Source organism: Canis lupus, chromosome 31 (genome assembly GCF_048164855.1).
Source record: "Canis lupus baileyi chromosome 31, mCanLup2.hap1, whole genome shotgun sequence".
Classification (NCBI taxonomy): Eukaryota; Metazoa; Chordata; class Mammalia; order Carnivora; family Canidae; genus Canis; species Canis lupus.
Genome location: NC_132868.1, coordinates 35117413 through 35138348, shown reverse-complemented (window position 1 = coordinate 35138348; position 20936 = coordinate 35117413). Strand labels below are relative to the sequence as shown.

The 20936-nt window shown below is 37.7% G+C and overlaps 1 protein-coding gene across 1 annotated transcript in view; it reads right to left on the bottom strand.

The window, feature by feature from the left end:
• LOC140622273 (uncharacterized) overlaps positions 1–20668 on the bottom strand; it is a 76968-nt gene extending 56300 nt beyond the window's left edge. Inside the window, exons 1-5 of the mRNA XM_072807987.1 lie at positions 20584–20668; positions 15145–17843; positions 12744–12878; positions 9321–9452; positions 3012–3253 (exon numbers count right to left, since the gene is read on the bottom strand). Coding sequence (XP_072664088.1) covers positions 3012–3253; positions 9321–9452; positions 12744–12878; positions 15145–15154 — 519 coding nt within the window. The 5' untranslated portion in view covers positions 15155–17843; positions 20584–20668. The remainder of the gene's footprint in view (positions 1–3011; positions 3254–9320; positions 9453–12743; positions 12879–15144; positions 17844–20583) is intronic.
• Between the last annotated feature and the right edge of the window lie 268 nt (positions 20669–20936).

The window sequence follows — 20936 nt, the reverse complement described above, 5'->3', positions numbered from 1 at the left end:
TTAAAAATATTGAATCATATGGTAAAAGGAATTTGCTTGCCACTCAAAACACATCTGCAAGTCAAATTTAGCTCTAGGGCTGCCAGTTGTAACATCTGCTCTAAGCAAATCTTGATCTCATTCACTGGCTTCCCCTTCTGTATATTCCTCTAAATGTAGGGTATTTATTGAGTTCTGCTCATAGTTTCCATAGCTTTTGTCTTTAGTGTCTTTTTCTTAGTTCTCTCTTACAATCAGTCTCCACGTTGATGGTTCTCACACCTGTACTCCTGCTTCTGATCTTTCCTTTGAGTTCTTAGGATCTGATTTTCCAGCAGATGATTATTTATGCATATCCTGCTCAGCATATCTCAAACTGTACATACTGAATCATGGTCAAACTTGGTCATTTTTCATTTTCCGCATCTGTTTACTGAAACATGTGGTATATAATATATATTTTAAAATTTGTATTATTTAATAATTATGTTATTTTTGTATATTAGTGTATATATTGTAAATATATTTTACATATATGTATATATAAATACATATATAAAATACATATAAATATAAAATAAATATATTTTATGTATTTGTATATATAAATACATATATTATGCATACAAATACATGTGTATATGTATTTTTGAAAGCTAGCATCACGTAGTGGTTAAGATCAGTCATTGGAGTCAAACTACTTAGGTTCTTATCGTCACTTACTAACTATGTGGCCTTGGGCAAATTACTTTACCTCTCTGTGCCTCTCTTTCCCCATCCTGAGATGGGGATAAAAAAGTACCTATCTCACAAGGTTATAGTGAGGATCGAAAAATTGACTAGAAAGCAGGATACAAAATAGAATTTTTTCAATTGTCCCAATTTGCAGAACAGATTTCAAATCAATGTGTAGTAGGCAATTTATTCAGGTTTCACTAAGGGAGTGTTAGTGTAGTTTTACGATTCTTAGCCTTTAGGTTACATTGAGGGCATATAACAAGTACTATGGATTAATCTTTAAAGACTGGTAGAGATTTTCTTTATTAGCCTGTAACTCACTGAATATAGCCATGTGCTAAATGCCCTTCCAAAGGTGTAATATGTATTAGCCTATTAAATACTCTTAAGAATATGATAAGTTTTTTATTAGTTCAATTCTAAGGATGAGGAAACTAGGGTAAGTAAATACGTATCTAAAGCAACAAGAGCCGAAGTGGAGAAGCATAGGAGGTCAGGTGGTCTTCCCTGCATGGTACAGCATGTTTGGAGTTGTCAAAGAATCGTTCCTTTCCTTGTCCGCTCTCCATGGAATGCTTTCTCTTTACCTTACGCCCAGTGTAGAGATCTGAGAGAGAACACTCCAGGAGCTTGAGATGTGCCTTCTGGAAAGGGGTGGGGGTGGGGCTCATGAACTGGTATCAGACTCATATCTGAAGATAAGAGACCAGAGAGCAGCATTGCCACCAAAGGCAAATTGCAAGAGCACCTTTCCCACAGACCAGCTGCCCACACCATAGAGGGCATCTTGAAGAGTGATCCACCAAGAAAAGGGTGGAAGATGAGAACAGGGTCAGGACAGAGTGAAAAGCTCTACCCTTTCTCTCATGCCCATTTCTAAGCTCGAGTCAGGTCTGAGCTAGCAAGGGAACAAGTTTAAATTGGATTGGGAATTGAAGTTTTGATAAGAGAACTATACATTTAATTGGGTTACGCAGTAAAAACTGAGAGTGACTCGAAAAGTCTTGGGATCTTTCTGGGACCTCATCTAAGAGCAAAGAGAAATGAAACCACAGAGAGGCTGAGCAGAGCACAACTGCAATGATGTTCTACTCCTCATGGCTGAGATCACATTCAGCTAATCCTCAAAAACTTTTAGACACTTCTTATTTATTTTCAAAAGAAGGACTGAATCCTCTAATGTGTCATCTGGGGCTTTTCATCTTCTAACCCTATTCTATCCCCTTTACCTTTATCTCCCATCACAACCAAACTAAATCCAGTCATACTCCATTCCACACATTACTCTGCCTGGCATAAACTTCGTATCAGCCAATTATTCAGATTTTTACTCACCCTTTAGGATTTGGCCAATATCTTCCCTCTTTCATAAAGCCTCAAGGATTTCCCTTAGTGAGATTGATTACTTCTTCTCACACATCTATTATCTCATCCTCTCTTGAATATATAATTAAAATTAGTAGTTTATACAACTCTCTCATCCACTGAATTGTAAATGAATTCCATGAGGGCAGGAAGACATCTTATTTTTGTCTAGTATCCTATACAGCACTTAGCAAATGAGGCATGTATATATATAGAAAGTACAACAAACAATAACACAATTAAAACATAATGTGTATTACGGCCTGAGACCTTTCTCATTTTCAGAGCATTTGCAAAATTCTCAGGATGTCTACAGACCTTATGCAGATCTTTGTAAGATTTTTGCTTCAAAAAGAAACAACGATATCCAGACACACTGGTATCAAAAAACAAATTAGAAAATAACTCATTCCACATGTCCGACTGCTCCTTATATTTAAATATTAAACAATTACAGTAGTGGAATGAATACATGTCAGATAAGTAAAAATAAATATTCAACCATAAGTAGATAAAAATTCCAGAATACAGTGGACCATGAGCTCAACTAACAATGCACAAAGGCTGTGTGTGTGTGTGTGTGTGTGTGTGTGTGTGAATGAAAGCTATGTGTATTGGAAGTGTGTGTTGGAAAGTACAACTTCTGGAGGACTCACTTCGTAGAAATAATAATTTATTTTGTATGTTGCCAGATATTCAACTCCAGGCTTGAGGAGCAAGCCACAAATGTAATCATGGATTACTGTAGGCAGCTAGCCAGCTATATTTACCAACACACAAGGAGAATTTTAAACAGTTAGATTGGACAGTCCTATGAAAACAAAAAGGACGGAGACCGCTTAGCATCTGCAGAAAGCAAAGGCAATTCCTCGGGTCATTATTTATGTTAGATGATGAACAGGACTTATTATAGGCAGCTTCTGACTTACAGCATCTGTCATCAGGCTGGGTCCAGTTGGACAGGCAGGTACCCTGGCGAGTATCAAGGTCCCACGGAGAACTATCATTACTGATGTGGTGCAGCAGGCGGCTTGGGCTGTAGAAATAGGTCGGACAAGCTGCATGCAGACACACAAAAGCATTCTTTCTCCTTCGTTAAACTGAGCGTAAACTGGTATGGCATTTGACATTTCAACGATGCTTTTAGCTATGGCACTCAGTCTTTTTGAACCTACAGATGTGGGGCCAAAAAGAGAACACTCTAGTCAAACTTCTTGACTATCTAGAAATTTAGATGGCTTGGAAATTAAATATTGGATACAATGTTTAAGATCAATAGCTAGTGTCTCATTTTGTCAATATGTATTGTTGGTATGGACTTCACTGATAATCTAGTCCTCGATTACTAATTACTTGGTCTCAGACAAGTTCCCTAATTCTTCTAGATTCAGCTTCCTCCTTCATAAAAAAAAAAAAAAGGGATAGTAATAGTACTAATCCATTTGGTTGTTCTGAGGATTAAATAGTGAATTGATGAAAAACATGTAGCACAGTGAACATAGAGTGGGCACTCAATTAGCATGAACTTTGAGTAATATATTTTCACTATATTGCATACACTTATATTTACCATATAGTGCTGTTATTTACCACACATTGACTTATATATTATTATATAAATATTTTGTATTACATATCATTGTTTAGTTAAACTCCTTCCTTTTATATAAGGAAACTAAGAGTCAGAGTTATTTATTCACTCTCTTAAGGTGGCTCTGCTATATTTAAAAGAAAAGATTGCATACATTAAAAGTACGTACAGAAAAAAATAGTTCTAACATCTTGAGAGGAAGCTAAAGAATTATAAAAACTTCATTGTCTGGGGTTGTTAGTCTTCTAATCTTTCAAAAACACTTCTTCTGAAAAGTACTTTCACAAATGGAATAAAGACCAATGAAGCTATGGTGCTGGGCATGTAGCTAAAGCTTCCCTTCTCTCCTTTTGTCACTTTGATTGTAAAAGGCCTAAAAATTCAATCCAGGTTAGTGTAGGCTACTGGATATTTTTTCAGTACCATTAACTTTGTGTTTTTCTTTCTCTCTTTCTTTCTTTCTTTCTTTCTTTCTTTCTTTCTTTCTTTCTTTCTTTCTTTCTTTCTTCTTTTCTTTCTTTCTTTCTTCTCTTTCTTTCTTTCTTTCTTTCTTTCTTTCTTTCTTTCTTTCTTTCTTTCTTTCTTTCCTTTTTTCACTTGATGGGTATGAAACTTTAATCCCAAACTTCTTTCCTAAGTTATCAAGAATGTTCTTTAATTCAATCTAGCAAATCTTTAATCAGTATTTCTTAAATATCAAGAGCTAAGGAATTTTTAAAAAATGTTACTTTAATTGTGTGTAAACAATTATCATACCACATGATGGGTGATGCTGTGGAAGGAAGGGATTTAGTATTTCTGTCTGTTTGTTTTTATTTACACATACCAGAAAATGAAAATCCCTGAAAAATTTTAACAGGCAATAAAAGTGAGGGAGAAAAAATTCATTAGTGGGAAGAGTAATGAATAACAGAACTACATTTTAAAAGAATGTGATGCTTGGGGGAATAAGTATGCAGGATTATGTGTAGGAATTGCCAAAATGGTGCTAGGGACAGGTTGATGATGGTCATTTAGTGCCCAAAGCTCTTGAAGGGATTTCCATTCCATCATGGAAGGCATCAGCAGGTCACTGAGGTTTATAACATAATAACAGGATTAACTATGAAGATCTAACTGAGATATTGTAGAAACTGATAAGAAGAGGGGAAAGCGCAGCTCTTGGGTGCCCTTCAGCGGATATGTGCTAAAAATGACAGCCAATTTGAATATTAACTCTTTGAAAACAGGGGAAGATAAATCTAAAGACCAGATTTGCCACTCCTTGATTTCATGCCTTTGTATGACTGCATGGCAACTCCCTTCCAGTCCCACAGACAATGGGGAGATGAACGCATGGGTAATGACATACCCATCAGTCCTCAACCGCGTCCCTATCTTAAAACTGAATTCGCACAATAGCTTTTTGAAAGGCCTGTCACTGCTTCAGTGTAGACTCTTTGTCGCACTTCTCTGTGGGAGCTGACATTTTGCTGATACTTCATCAGGCTGGACTGCCTGCTGAGAACAAGATTGGTAAGGGATATGCATCTCACTGCTGGAAAGGATGGGTGATGTATTATTTAAATACAATTTATTTTACAGCAACTTTAAAAATCAGATTTAAGATTGCTTCAGAGAGGTTAGAAGCATATCATTGCATCTCACCTCTTCATGTCTGGGGAGGCTTAAGACTTTTAATTGTTCTAACAGTTTTTTGTTTCTTTTGTTTTATATATACTTTTTTTTTCCTTAGATAACTGTCTTCTTGTTCACAATACTGCATCATAAAGGAAATGCCAGCCCTGATTTGTGGTAGGTGTGTTAGAGGAAGTTGGAAAATAGCTTAGAGGTTCTGTAAGGGAACACATGGTTCCTCTAGATGTGAGTCAATACTCCAACTACATAAATTTGAGAGAAAAAGACTGAGGAGGCTGTGTCTACACATTGGGATAGCTTTTGTTTGTTTTTAAAATCTTTAATCAGTTCAGCTAAACAATTAATTTTTGCTTTAAAAATAAAATAGGCTTGGCTAAATAGTGAATTTTTTTTTTTTTTGACTGGAACTATTTGTCAGTTTATTTAATCCAACCAAAAAGATCAAACTAGTTATCTGTTTAGAAACAGCAAAGTAAAATGGGCATCTGAGAAGTAATCATTTCTTAATATCAAAAGGGTAAATAAAGGTTAAGAAATCATTCAGTGTGTTTAAAATAAAATTGTCTGCCAGCCAGTGGTATGCTGGAGTTGTTACTACCAGCTTGGGGAAACCAACTGTTAAATTTTCAGGAATTTTGCAAGCCAGTTGACATCACACTGGTTGCCTTGAGATCACCACTGTGGGAGTCTTACGCTGTAGAAAACAGCCAACACTACAAGCCAGGGGCTTTGTATTTCAGAGAACCAGTTGTTAAACATTTATCAGATTACCGCTCCAGAAGGTTCCCACCTGTATTCAATATGGTTTTCATAATGTTTAATGGTGTTTAATTATCATTTCATGATGATTAATCATTTCATGATATTTGATCGTATGACATTTAAAGTGTTTACGTTGGAGTTTGTATCTTCCTTCTAGTGTCTTTTCCCCTATTATTTCTAATGTTCTCTGCTTCATCAGTGAAGGGGCCAATGGTGTAAACGCTCATGAAGAACATAGTAGAATTCAGAGAAGTCATAACAAAATGACAGAAGGATAGAAAATAGGATTGCTGAAGAAAGGGAAATGTAGAGTTGTGAGGAAACATTATTTGTTCTTATCTTTTTTTAAGAAAAAGAGTTTTAGTGCTGCTGTCAAGCTATGCTCAATATCTATGTCACATGAAATAGGAGAAAACAGCCTCAAATTAAAAGAGCCACAAGTTTAATTAATGGAAGGAAAAATATATCTTTACTGTCGTGGACACAGTGAAGGCCACCAGACAACTCTTAGAGAACAGATAACCATCTTACTCAGGTACTTAGTCAATGGTTGGTGTTTTCCCCCAGTTGTTAAGGGGGAACCTGGTGAAGAGTATATACGGGTAAGACAGGAATGTATAGAGGAGGAAAAAGTCACCCACAGCCCCCCATCTAGAGATGGTCACTGCTATTCTCTCTGCTATAATTGCCCATAGACATATATGGGTATATGTTCTTACAAATTTGGGTCATTCTGTATGTACATCATGTAATGTCAATTTAGTGTCAATTCTCCTGACATTACACATTCTTCTGAAACATGAATCTTAATGGCCTCAGAATAGGTCACTCAGTTAAAAAAGTTTATCTCCTTCTGGTGAATATTTAGGTTGTTCCCATTTGGTACTGGGATAAAGAAGAAACTGGGACCTCTTCTCAGATTATTGGTAAAAGCCCTGGTATATAAGGCTAACCTTCACTGAAATGGTACATCCTTATCAAGGGTATAAGAGGATCTGTCAAGCCAAGCTACCACCCCCTTACACCCCAAACACTGCTTAGGAAGTAGGGAAAACTACAACCTACCATAATGCAGATAGTTTTCTAGCACAGTGAATAGACCCTTTAAAAAAAAAAAAGAATTATTGTCCCCAAGCATTTGTATTTATAACTACCAAAAATTGGAATTTATATAAAGCCAAGATCTTTAGAAATAGCTTTTTGGTCTCTCCTGCCTTGAAAACACACTACCTTGTATAGCTTCTAAGTATTTTTACAGTTCATTATGCAAAGTAACTAGATTTTAAAATTCTGTAAGCACCATAACAAGATATTTAGAAAAAAATGTTGTATGCATTTTTTCAAGCACAAACCCCTTTTTAAATGCCACACACATTTCTTTGTGGAGCATGCGTGAAGCATTTTTAGTAAGTCCTATCCTTTGGTTCCACTCATTTTTCTAAATATCTTATTATGGTAATTATATAATTTTTGTTTGTGTCTGTGTGTATAAAATCAGATAATAACATATAACACTAACATTGAACTGGACGAGGAATTGGTGAATATTTTTGTCTATTCAATTCAACACATCATCTCATTTGTCAGGTTGCCAATACATTTCAATACTATTACTAATCACCAAAAATGTCTCTGAACTATCATGCTATATTCTTATGGGGTTTGAAATCCTACAATGGAAGAGTCATAACATAACCATCAAAATTAATATTTTAAAGAATGAGCAGTTTATCTGTCTCTTCCTTTGTTTTTAAATAGTCTATTTATATCATCTGACAATTGGAACAGTGTAAACTTTATCACTAACTGCTTAATAATTATTCCATTAAAGTTGAGTTAGACAAGAGAAAATGTCACTTCGCTGTGGAAATAGCTAGTAACTACGTTTTGAATATGTAAATTCTTACCTTTAAGGTCTTTTTTTTTTTTTTTAAGCAAAAATGTAAGTTAGGGATAGCCAACTGCTGCTCCAGCACACTTTTATGCTGCTTGAGATGCTTGTCAACAGTACCAGAATGACAGTCCTAAAATAAAAATTATCTAGTTATATCCAGAAAAATCATCAGTCAAAGACCTTAGCCTATCGCTCTTGCTTGAAGATTATCTGTAGGGGTAGTAATGCATTACCCCAAAATGATGAGATGATTAGCTCAGTGCTAAATACTATCCTGGTGTTACATTTTATGTTTACATGTAAGTTTCTGGTTTTATTTGCTTGTTGGTTTATGGAAAGTCCTAAGCCCTGAAAACCAATTAGGATCATTGTTTACACCTTATAAAATCATAGGCAATCACAAGCAACAGACTCTTGCTAACCTCAGATACATTTGTAATAAAAAATTTGGACCCTGCTTAAGGTCCAAAAAAAAAAAAAAAAAAAAAAAAAACTGGCTGGATCATCCAGTCCACGACTCCCTTCCAGTTCTTAAACTGTTCCAATGAACTAAAGTGGAGAAGGTCACCCAGGCAGGGTTAACAGGGGCCATGTAAGGATCACAAATAGAAAGGCCAATATTTCCACCAGCTCTTCGAAGCAGGTTCAGTTTAATCACTTTTTAAGAGTCTATAATCTGCTCCCATTTTGACAAGAATGAGAAATAACAGCCTAGTAGATCCATCCGGAAAGTGCCTTCCAGTGTAACTTGAAACAGTGCACTATGGTAGATTTGCTCCAAGGATGGCTCCAACCACATCTCCCACATTGCAGGTCTCTTGCAATGAGATTTTGCTACTTCACTCATCATAAGGTAGAATTTTTCTCCTCCCCTTGGGTCTGGCTGGCCTTATGACATGATTTAGCCTATAGAATTTGGCAGAAGCAGTGACATGTGGCTTCTGAAGCTCAGCTTTTGGACATGTTATAGCTTCTGCTTTTGAACTTTTAGGGTGTTGCTTCTAGGATTGTCGTCTTGAGACTGCCATGCCGCGAGAAAGTTCAAGCTGACCTTGTGGAAATGCTGTGTGTAGGAAAGGTAGGTTGAGAAGGCCAGTCAAGCCAAGTTCCCAGATGATCTACTCGCTAGCTAAAAGCATGAGAACCATCTTATCAACCCACAGGATCAAAATAAATAATAAATCATTGTTGTAAGCCACAAAGTACTGGGGTGGTTTGTTATACCACAATAGATAATTAAAATACACCCTAACATATTATCTCACAGAGCAGTTAGAGAAAAAAAAAAGGAGCATTTGTAAAGCTAACAGCTTTACTGACTTTTTTGGTATTCTGTCTAAGTTAATGACTTACGTGTGGTACAGGCTTTTCCTGTGTAACCAGGAGGACAATTGAAGTTTCCAGTTCTTTTGTTGCACTGACTTTCATTCTCACAGGGTCCACAGGAGAGCTGGCACTCCAGTCCCCAGAGGCCAGCAGAACAGGCTTGCGAAATAGAAATAAAAATAAAGACAAAGAAAGGAGTTAAGACGTATAATGAATCGCAAGATGGTCCCTGATTTCTTCTGTCACGTAAGAGGGTTGGAAAAATGTGCGTGCGTGCGTGTTATGCGAGTGTATCTGTGTATGACTGAGCTGCAAGGAAAGCCACATTCGTGTAGCCTCCATGGATTTATGGCACTTCCAAAAATATTCCCTGAAGAAATCAACATGATGCCAAATCTTGTCACTTTGGAAACACAGAGACAGAGGTGGCTTTTTGCTGAAAATGTGTTTTTTTCAGACAGTAACAATGGAAGCAATTTTGATATATATCTTTGGAGGCAGTTGCACAGAACAAAACCTAAAAATGAGATGTAATTTGTAAAGGAAACTTGGGAGGTGTAGTTCTCGGGAAGTTGTCCCCAAATGATTGCCTGAATCCTGTCCCAGGCTTTGCTTCTTTTGTAAGCCAGAATAATCACCCCAGAGGTTTATAATTTGTGTACTTTATAAAAGTGTGCAATGCATAATGTGAGTGAAGAGGAACATGTGCTGCTTTGTTGAATGCCCTTTGAGCTGGAAAGGATGGCAGATGCAGTGGGGCCCCGTTGCAGGCAGTCCCGTGTTTGGACTACCATTGAAGCTGCTGGAGTTAGAAACCTGGTGGAAAGTATTCTTTTAATACAAGGAAAACCAGGGAACTTTCCTAAATATATGACAATTGTGGAAAGTTGCATCAGTCCAAGTTGGGCTGTGAAGTATCTTCTCCCCCTGGGAGGAATCTCTGAAAAACAGAATTATGACATTTTCTGGGATGTTCATACCATTCCTGGTGATTATCAATTGATCATTACTCTGTGCCAAGCACTTTACATAAATTAGCTCCTATTTCCATAAGTACGGCCATGTGATAGAAGCAACTTCATCTCCTTTTTACATAAGAAACTAAAGCTCTGAGAGGTAAAGTGACTTACTTTGGGTCATCCAGTTCTTAGGTAGCAAAATTAGGATTTGAACCCAGGTCTTCTGGCCTTGAAACTGAAACTCAGCCACCACACACAACTTGTGCTACAATACTAGGTGCTTAGCATCTCTCAAGTCAATTAACTTGATTTTAGAGACCACCAGAGTTCACAATTTGAAGTGCATCCAAAGTGGAACTATAGTAACAAAAATCTGTCATCCTCATGATGCCATAAAGGTTGACTAGGTCTCTTTTGATGGACTCAGTGGGCTCTCTGGACCAGAGACCTCCACATTTAGAGATCTGCCTATAGTTAAGGTCCAAAATACCACAGGCTACAAACTAATCAAAATAAGGCAAAGACACTGGCTGTCTTTTTCTCGCTTTCTCTTTTTTTGCTATTTCACAGATTCACATAGAAAGTAGCTCTTCTACTCTTAGAAGTCATTGCTGATAGGCTAAATAAAGCCTGGTGCTGATTGTGGAGAGGACTGTTCATTAGTGCCATTGAAACAATTTGCAGTCTTTAATTAACTATTCATCGGCAATCTAGACACAGGTCTAGAGTTAAGATTTTTAAAGATATGTCTGGCTCTAGGAGCACTTGGGCTACTTCACTCTTTTAAAAAAGATAAAGAAAAACAACAGGCCTGATTTTCATCATGCACAACTCTTCGAGAGCTCTTTTTGCCTTGATTTCAACTGCCAATCATGGCGATCCCATTCACCCGCTCCAGTCTGATTCATAATTTCATTTTGTGGTTAGACAAAAATATCAGAATTGGACAAAGTTATCTGATTGAAAAATAATATGTTTTCCAGAGATTATGGTGACCTCTCTATTTTGCTAATTTACATATACTTTCAACTCATTTTCCTTCACAGTGGGAATCTCAGAAGCATTTTCCAATATAGTATATTCAGCAGCTGCTTAAAGAAAATGTTATCAGAATAAATTAAATCTACCCAGGTGTGTATGTATGGCATTGTATCCTCATGCGTTGATTTCTAGGGCATGACTCCTTTAGAGAATTATTGAAGAAGGGGCTGACTCTAGGTAGGTCTAAATATCAGTTAAGACAGGGGGAGGTTTAGAGATTGGCATGGGACCTACTCTTATATGATGTTAAACACAAATGTGTTTCATTCATTTGTGTTATGTCAGGCTTCTGTTTCCCTAAGTTATTTTCCTCTTTGCCTAGAAAGTCACAATCCAGCAACAGAAATAGTCCTTTCTCCACAGAATCTAGATGGACATACTGCTGCTCAGGAAGAAAAGGCAATAATATCAGACATAATAATAATTGGAAAATGTTTTAATAATAAAAAGAATAGTATGTTTGAAGATGACCTTGGAAAAAAATTTTAAAGTTCAAGGAGTTTTGCAATTTGCAAGTTTAAGTAAGGCAGGACTGACAAGATTCAGTGAAAACATAACATAAAACTTTGTGAAAAAATGAGAGAGCCATGTAGATAGATACCTAGGGAGGAGCATTCCATGAGTCCACAAACCAGAGACAGGTACTACTAACATCTTAGAATACACTTTTCCCAAATTCATATGCATGCACACACTTACATATCTATACATTATTTATAATTGGAATTCTGCTCTATATAAACTTTTATATTTATGGATTTATTAACAATTTTTCTACAATACTTACAAATTTGAAAAAGAAGGGCACCTTGAAAAGAAGCCACCTGGGTGGCTCAGTCAGTTAAGTATCTGCCTTTGGCTCAGGTCATGATCCCTGGGTCCGGGGATGGAGCCCCACTCAGCGAGGGGCCTGCTTCTCCCTCTCCCTCTGGTACCCCTCCTGCTTGTACTCTCTCTCTCTCTCAAATAAGTAAATGAATAAAATCTTTAAAAAGATATTTGAAAAAGGATGACACTGATAACTCTGTTTAAATTTTCCAAAACTTCATGGTTAGAATCTTTGAATTGTATTTGTTTGAACGCTTTCTCTTCAGGTATAAAGAAAACAGTTCTTTAACTCTGGAAGCTACCAGTACTCTTGGTTGATTACTTCAGCTCAAAGAAGTGACTGGCCGGCTTTAATTTTCTTAAGATCAGATTCTCTTGCAACTTGATCTTTCTTCTTTTGCTCAAGCTGGCCAGGGAATGGCTAACAGCAGAAGCTGAGAAGACAAGGTTAAATAACTTCATTTCCGTGTGTCTCAGTTTCCTCGCCTGCAAATAGGGGATTAATAAAGCTTACCGGTCTCCTGAGGACACTGGTGGGTTAACTAATTAATGATCATATGGTGCCGAACAAAGGCTGAGCATTGTTATTAGAGAAGAAAGAAAATTTATCATCAGATTGTACCTTTCTGGCATCTGTTGCCTTGGTAACCAGATTTGCAGGTGCAAGTGCCATTTTTGGCACTGCATTCCAGGGTGTTCTCCTCCACACACTGACATTCTGAAGAGCAGCCAGCTCCATAGACCCCCTTGGGACAGTCTGCAAGCAGATTGAGGCAAACGGGTCACCTGAAAACCATGCTTTGTTTCTTTTACATTGTCAAGTGTACAGGCATGTAGTTCTGCAGGGCCTGATTATGGGGAAAACAAGGGGATCATCCTGACTGCCAAAAAAAAAAAAAAAAAAAAAAAAAGAAAGAAAGAAAAAAAAAGAAAAAGAAAAACAAATGTCTTTCAAATCAGGCAATTCATTTGCTTTTTGGCAACTGGATGTGAACAGTGAAGCCTGAACTACTTAAAAGGCTTTGGTGCTTCTGGGAGAGAAATTGCTTCTCAACGTGCTCCATTGGTGCCTATAGTTAATATTCTCCAGGGACTGTTAAGACCTGCCAGGCCCTATACTCATTGTGCTGCAGCAAGGAGATGATGGACAAGCACTGATGTAAAGGCTCACCATTGTTTTCTTTCCCTTTCATTATATGGTAATCCGAACTAATTTTACATCATGTAGATTACACACAACTTTCAACATGACAGCAACATTTTCTTGGCTACATTTTTGGCAAATGGTGCTTGCCTTCCCTTCAATATTTCCCCCATGCTGTTGAGTCTTAGGGGGGGTGGGGGTAGTCAGCACAGGAATTCTAATGTGAAGAAGTTCCACCTTTGCATTTAGGAAAACATACCCTCAGTTCTGTCTTTGCGGAGTTATATCCAGTAATTTGATTCCCTTTCCCAAACCACTGACATGTTCTTTCCTCCCTCATTACAAATGTCCAAGGGACTTATCAAGATCCTTCAAGTAACCTCCAAGCTCAAGGTAATTGCATTCTGTGTCTGTAGAGCTTTTGTTGTCAAAAGCTACTCGGAGAAAACAAAATAAACCACTTGACTTTCTACTGGATGGAGATTATTAGCATCTGCTAATATCTGCTATTATTAGCAGAGATAATTTAAAGTAGTGGTTACAATGCCACCATGTAGGGGGATCCTTGCCCCAGTGACCAGGGACGGTTCCCTTGAAGCAGAACAAATTTGTTAACAGGACCTCTTTTCATGTGAATATGTTCCCATTTGGATGATAAATTACGTGATCTTCTCTCAAACTTCCTGTGGCCTCTGAGTCCTTTCCCAGACAAACGAAGCCCCAGGTCTCTCTCTGTCTCTCTCTGTCTCTCTTTCTCTCTCAGAGCTTTGGTCTTCCTTGATAGGCCTTCCCTTGTTCATTGCACAGCACTAACTTCCCTGGATTGGCTTCTGTGCTTTACTCTTCTGGGTTCAGCACATAGAATAGTGGTTTAAGGAACAGCCCAGACATAATAGAATGCTTAAATGTGACAACTGGGTATATTAAGAAGATATAACCATGAAAATAAGCAGAGGGAGAAAAGGACATCTGGAAGAAGTAACAGCTTTTGGCAGTCCAATGTCTACTCAGGGTTCGTTATGCGCTGAGATGTGCCCTCTCAGATTCATATGTTGGAGTCCTTTCACTCAGCACCTCAGAATGTGACCTTACTTGGAAAGAGGGTCACTGCCAGTGTGATTAGTTAAAATGAGGTCAGGATGGAGTGAGATTGGGTCTCTAATCTGATATGACTGGCATCTTCATAAATAGGTGAAATTTGGGCATGGAGAGACTCACATCGGGAAAACACCCTGTGAAGATGAGACTTAAATGACCACAAGCCAAGGAACTCTGGGAAGCTTGGAGAGGCCCGGAACTGATCCTTCCCTAGCCACTTCAGAGGGATCATGCCAGCCAACACCTCGATGCCAGACTTACTAGCTCCAGAACTGTGAGGCAATACATTCCTGCTGTTTAAGGCACTCAGTTTTTGGTAATTTATTACAAGTCTAGAGAATATGGGGTTGCAAATTCTAGCTTCCGAGTGCCAGGTAAGAGGCATTAATAAATGAAGCCTTGAGTCTGAGCAATAAGAATCCTGAAGAACTGGAATGTGTATTTTTTTTTAAAGGTGGTCACATTCAAAATGGTAACCACCATCACCTTCCCCATCACCTACTCTTTGGGTTTTTGACCAGATGAACTATGATTTAAATGGTTTTGCCAAAACATCTGATATTACTTATAAGATATTCAAAACTTATTATTAAAAATGGGGTGTGTCTTGTTACCCTAGATGAATAATAATAGAATGCTATGTTTGTTTCTTGGTGAGTTTTCTTCTCCTGGCATATTCTAGGAGGTATATGACATTCTGGAACACACCATCTATACCTGCATTGTTCACATTTACCCACGCCTTTCCCCCTCCCTTTCTGTTTTGCTTATGCAATCCTACCTTTCTTCATGACCCAGGTTCAGTTTTCTACGATGCCTTCACAGACTCTCTTATTAGAGTATTCACAGTTTACTCTCTGTTTTCAAGGGGCGTGCCTTTTATAAAGCAGATAAGATCGATGGACATTCAGGTAAAAATACGAGATAAGATTCCAAAAGGTCTCTGTTATTAAAAAGCAGGTCATGGTATTACTGAGGTTCACTGAGGAAGGATTTCCAGAGGGCATGTGAAACAGGCAGAGGAACAGGGCAGAGATTTCTGTAGGCTCACAGGTACTTGTACACAGCTTCAAGATGGGGTGGTGGGCATCTGGCACTGATTCACTAGGAGAAATCCTAAAAGTTTCTGATGGGCTGAAGTATTTATTGGTGATTTCATTTTCTTGCAACTTTTGCAAAATGTGATCGATGGTCAAAATGCAAAATGAATAGCCGTTTTAGAAATCCTGGGGAAGGATATTGCTTTGCATTAGAACACAGAAATAAAAGAAAGTAGCTCTGGGCTTTTGATATTCAATTCTCCTAAAGTGTCAAATGTCCATTTGAAGGTGCCCATGAAATCCTCTTGAGGTAAATAACGAGAAAAAAAAAAGTAAGTGATTCAGAAATAGTTTTCTTTCATTCATCAAAATCTAGATTCTATAATGTCAGGAGACTAAACAAAGACTAGAACGTAAACCATCATATATATGATAGGACTATATAAAATGCTAGGTTTTTTACCCTCTTCCTCTAACATATTTTTGGTACTTTTTTAGCCTTCTTGCTTCATGTAGAGGGCAAATTATTGCCCATGACTTACTCAGGTGACAAAACCTCCCAAGGCACCCTGGCCCACACATACAAGCACCACAGACCCTGTGATGATGGCCATTGTCGGTGTAGTTACACTTCCTTTTGCATTTCTTCCCAAAGAATCCTTTTGGGGGTTCCTGGAGGGTCAGAAGGACTCACAAAGCAAATATTAATCCACATGCAAAAACGTGCAAGAGCTGTTGCTATATGAAATAAGGAGACTGTAACAGGTAAGATGTGTCCAATGTAATTGGACTGAAGCTAGGGAGATTTTTTTTAAAAAGCACAGATATGGTTCCATACCCTCTGTCTAAAATTCTACAATGACTTGCCATTGTGCTGTCAGATCAGAAACTCCAATCTTAACAAGACCTATGGGTCCCTGTACCAGCTGACTTCTGTTGTATTAACATCTCCCTGGCTGTTTGCTCCACCAGCTGACCTTCTGCACGTTCCTCTGGTAAACCTCACTCTTTCTCACTTCAGAGTCTGGTAGGAGGCCCTCTCGGTGTGGGCCCTCTTCCTTCACTCATCCCATGTCACATCTCCTCATTTTTCCATCTTCAGCTTAACTTCAGCTTAAATGTTACTTCTCCAGACGTTGCTCCCTGGCTCATGCAGTCTGTTTTTGCCTCCCAGTCTGACCTCCAAACACATATTAATACATTAATATTTAAGTCTTAATACCTACCAACATCTGTAACCTATGTCTGCTCTGAATATGACTGTAAGTTCCACATGGAAAGACCAGAATCTTCTTTATTTTCCATCTTTTTTTTTTTGCTACTGTATCATAATACCTAGCATACACGTTGCCTTACTACTTCATATATATCTTTTGAATAAGTGAATAAACATTGTTCAGGGGCATAAATAACTGGAATGCTAACAGGAGTCTTTCTACATCTCTCAGAAAGGGAAGTAAACTTGATTTCCATATCTCCAGTTCTGTGATCTGTGAGAATCTAATAAACTCCCCAGGATTTCTAGCAGTCTCCAAAGACTCTTCTCCGCATTGACTCTGCATTCAGCTCTTGGGCTTGTACAAGCAGTTTCTTTTTTGTGCTTTATCTGCTCATGCTGAAAATATGGCCTCTTCATTGGTTTCTATGTAAAATCCACACACAGCACTCATAGGCATTTTGTGAGATTTTTATCCCTCATTTCTCCTGTCTTTTTCTCTCTCTATCCTCTCTTTTGCTTCTCAGATCTTTCTTTTCCTCCCTAGTTTGCCCAAAGAGCCCTATTTTTTTTATTCCTTTTATTATGCAGAGCAAATAAATTCTAACTCCTATGTCCAAACCTATATACACAAACTCAACTTTTTGCTTAGTGGAAGAAAAAGCCTTTCTCTGTATCAAGATTTATCCTGCTTAGATATATGTGGTATCAGTCAAAGCAACTGTACATTTGTATCCATAGACACCACGTTTTTTCTTCTTCAGAAAAGGCTATCTTGAAAAATACAGATGTAATTTTCATTTGAAGATTTTATTTATTTGTTTATTTGAGGGAGAGAATGAGAGTGGAGGGAGGCGTAGAGGGAAAGAATCCTCAAGCAGACTCTCCACTGAGTGGGGAGCCAGACAAGGGACTCAATCTCATGACCCATAAGATCATGACCTGAGCCAGAACCAAGAATTGACCAAGAGTTGACACTCAACTGACTGAGCCACCCAAGTGCCCTTAGATGTAATTTTCACTTAGTTTATTTCTTATTAGAAGCTTCAAGAAGTTAAGGAGCTATGTCATGTGACTAGCACCAGCTACCTCCTATAAACAGTAGGTTTTCCCAGGAACTCTTGGAGGGGGAAGTACTGGCACTGTCCAGAGGATCATGGGTGCCTCCATTCTGACAATCACAGATGCTGCTAGATACTTTTCCATGGGTCTCTGGAGAAAAAGCTTTGAAGAAAGTAGAGAAGGTGAACAGGCAGCGTAATATACTTGCGATACAATTGGAGAAAGAAATGTTTGTCTATCAGAATGCTACAGGTAATAAAAATCTCTGTGGGTTGCAGACCCAGAAAGAGTCACAGGCATACTTCTAGCTTGGATGGCATAATCATTCCTAGGGGGAATTACAAATGCAGCTAGTTAAAATGATGGTCACTGAAGAACGAAGGTTCTTATGAAATGAACAATCAAGATTCACATGCAAAATTACCTTGTTCCTTAAACTCTAACACTCACATTTTCACAGCTACCTAGACATCTTTGTTGTGAAACTGTCATTAACCTTAATGAGAAACAAATGGCACCTTCTATTTTGAAAAATGGGAAGAAAATGTAGGAAAAAAAATGGCATGTATTTTTAACTGGGAATGAATGTAGCTAAGACTGGCTTGAAGGTCCCAAGGTATTTTGCATTGTCAAAGATTGATGAAGTCAAGCAAACAACTGTTTTCTTTGATTTGTTGGGTTTTTAGGAAGTGTATAGTATTCCATTAAAAAAATAAATTGGGGAAAATGCGACTTAAGCAAATACAGCTGTTGAGATGATTTAAGTAACCATTTTAATTGATATTTTATCATAATTGGCTAAATATTATAAAACTGCACTTTATCACCTTCTCTATCTACCTACCCACACCATTCCAGATACTAACATGGAAACTTGGCTGCTTATTGACTTTTTTCTTTTCTTTTAAGCCTGAATATACTATGCAATGGAGAAAGAAAGGAAAGAGAAAAACAAAAGGGGATAGGAAAGAGAAACTGGGAACATGGTTGAAACCTACATTGTTGATTTATATGCAGTAAGTTTTTTTGAATTCTTACAGCAAGATTTTCTGAAGCTAAGGAAGAAATCATCCTATCTTTATTTCAACAAATTCATTTTCAATATTTCTTTTTTTTAAAGAGATTTTTTAAAATTTTTATTTATTTATGATAGTCACAGAGAGAGAGAGAGAGAGTGAGAGAGAGAGAGAGGCAGAGACATAGGCAGAGGGAGAAGCAGGCTCCATGCACCGAGAGCCTGATGTGGTATTCAATCCCGGGTCTCCAGGATCGCGCCCTGGGCCAAAGGCAGGCGCCAAACCACTGCGCCACCCAGGGATCCCTATTTTCAATATTTCTATGTTAATTGTGTATCAGAGAGGTTTTATTCTGATGTATTTGAGATAGATTTTTAGTTTCATTTCCCATGCTGCCATGTTAGAAATCAAGGGTTTAGAAGATACATATTTACCAATGAAATGGATTTAAGGGAAGTATTTACTTCCTAATAGTCATCAAACCACATTTATTTGATCCTAATTGCATACAGCTGAATGCATCAAGTTGCAGGTCAATATAGCTGGGTGTCTCAATGCCAACTTTTATTCATTTGTCCATTCACGTACTGGGTGCCTTCCCTTTGGTGAAACATGGATAGGACCTGATAAATGAGCTCTGAGTCTAGTAGAGGAGATATAATAGGAGATAGCTAACTCTAATTCAATGTAGAGAGAGAGACGGTGACTTGCAGTCCACCAAAAATAGTTGTCATCAAATAAAGCTTCATGCAAAAAAAAAAAAAAAAAAGCTTCATGCAACAAGCAGCAATAGACAAAGACAGCAGTTCAGCAAAAGACACAAAGCTGAAAGTGCAAAGCATTAAATAGTGAGTGGTTTAGTTTGCTGGAAATGATAAGTTGAGCAAAAAGCTATGATTAGGAAAAAAGAAAATGATTTATGAGGGCCTGATTGTAGATGCTTGCCAGAACTATATTAGAAGTGTGTGCTTATGTATCAGGAAATGGGTCACCCTTAAAGTATTTTGAGCAGCATAGGAACATGATCAGAGGGATGCTTAAGGAAGATCCTCGACACTCTAACTAGTAATTTTGGGTAAACTACTTCACTGTGTTCTGACTCAAGTTTTGCATCTATCTTGTCATCTTTCTTCCCATATGCGAGGGGTTCAAAAGAAAATCTGCTCATATCATCTTCCCAGCTAATCACAAAAACGAAGGAAAGAAAACCCTCTTGTTAAAAAATTTATAAGGGAAATTTTAAACACAAAGAGGAACCAGTCCATATATTTTGATTTCAGTACTTGGCAATTTTCTCTCCTACAAGTACCTCCATTTAAAATGCAAAGGAAAAGATGTATTCAAGGTATCACTTTTCAAATCTTTGATATTTTTCTCCTGAGAGACATAAGAAACTTAAAAGTGTCATTGGCTTACATTAACACATTTTTGTAAAGAAAAGGAAAAGAAAAAAAAAAAAAACCACAGACAAAATGAAGCAGTCAAGTAGTTCCATTAATTGCACTTTGTAACACAAACCCTTTTTTTCTTCATTGGGAATAGCCTGCCAGGGCCTAATGATTTATTTAAATGGAGGGATTTTATAGGCCTAGAATATTAGGATCCTTTATTAATTTTTATGTTCCGAATATATACAAGATACAGCACATCAAGTTGCCCAGGTAACACAAAATCTCCCCTTTTAATCACATGTTCAGTTTAAAACCTCAGCATTTCATAGGCATTCTTTATGCACAGCAAATAAATTAGCTTCTCATCATATCAATTGTTTACCTTGTTAAAACATTTTAGGGAGAGCACACATATAGGAGAACTCAACACAGTACTTTACTAGTAGTAAAGGAGAGCTCATTAGCCTTTTACCAATTCTCCAGAGTATGACTTACTGTGCTGCAAAGATTATCTCCCCAGTCATCTGGGCAAGAGCACTCACTCCTTCCTTCCAGGCATCTGCCTCCTTTCCTATGGTCCTCACAGCTCACACTGCTATTGTGTCTGAAGGTGTGATCTTCACCCTCTGAATGATGATACCATCTTAGTTGGTTCATACCATTTATATCACTGGAAATGGAAATGAGATGCTTCATTCCTCAAAAAACAAAAAAAGAAAAGAAAAAAGATCCTTGGGCATATTTCCTAAGCACTTTCAGACAAAGAGAATAGCAAAGCAATAGCAATAATATATTTTAAAACAGAGCTTGGACTATAGACCCTAACCACTATTTAGGAGAGTAAAAGA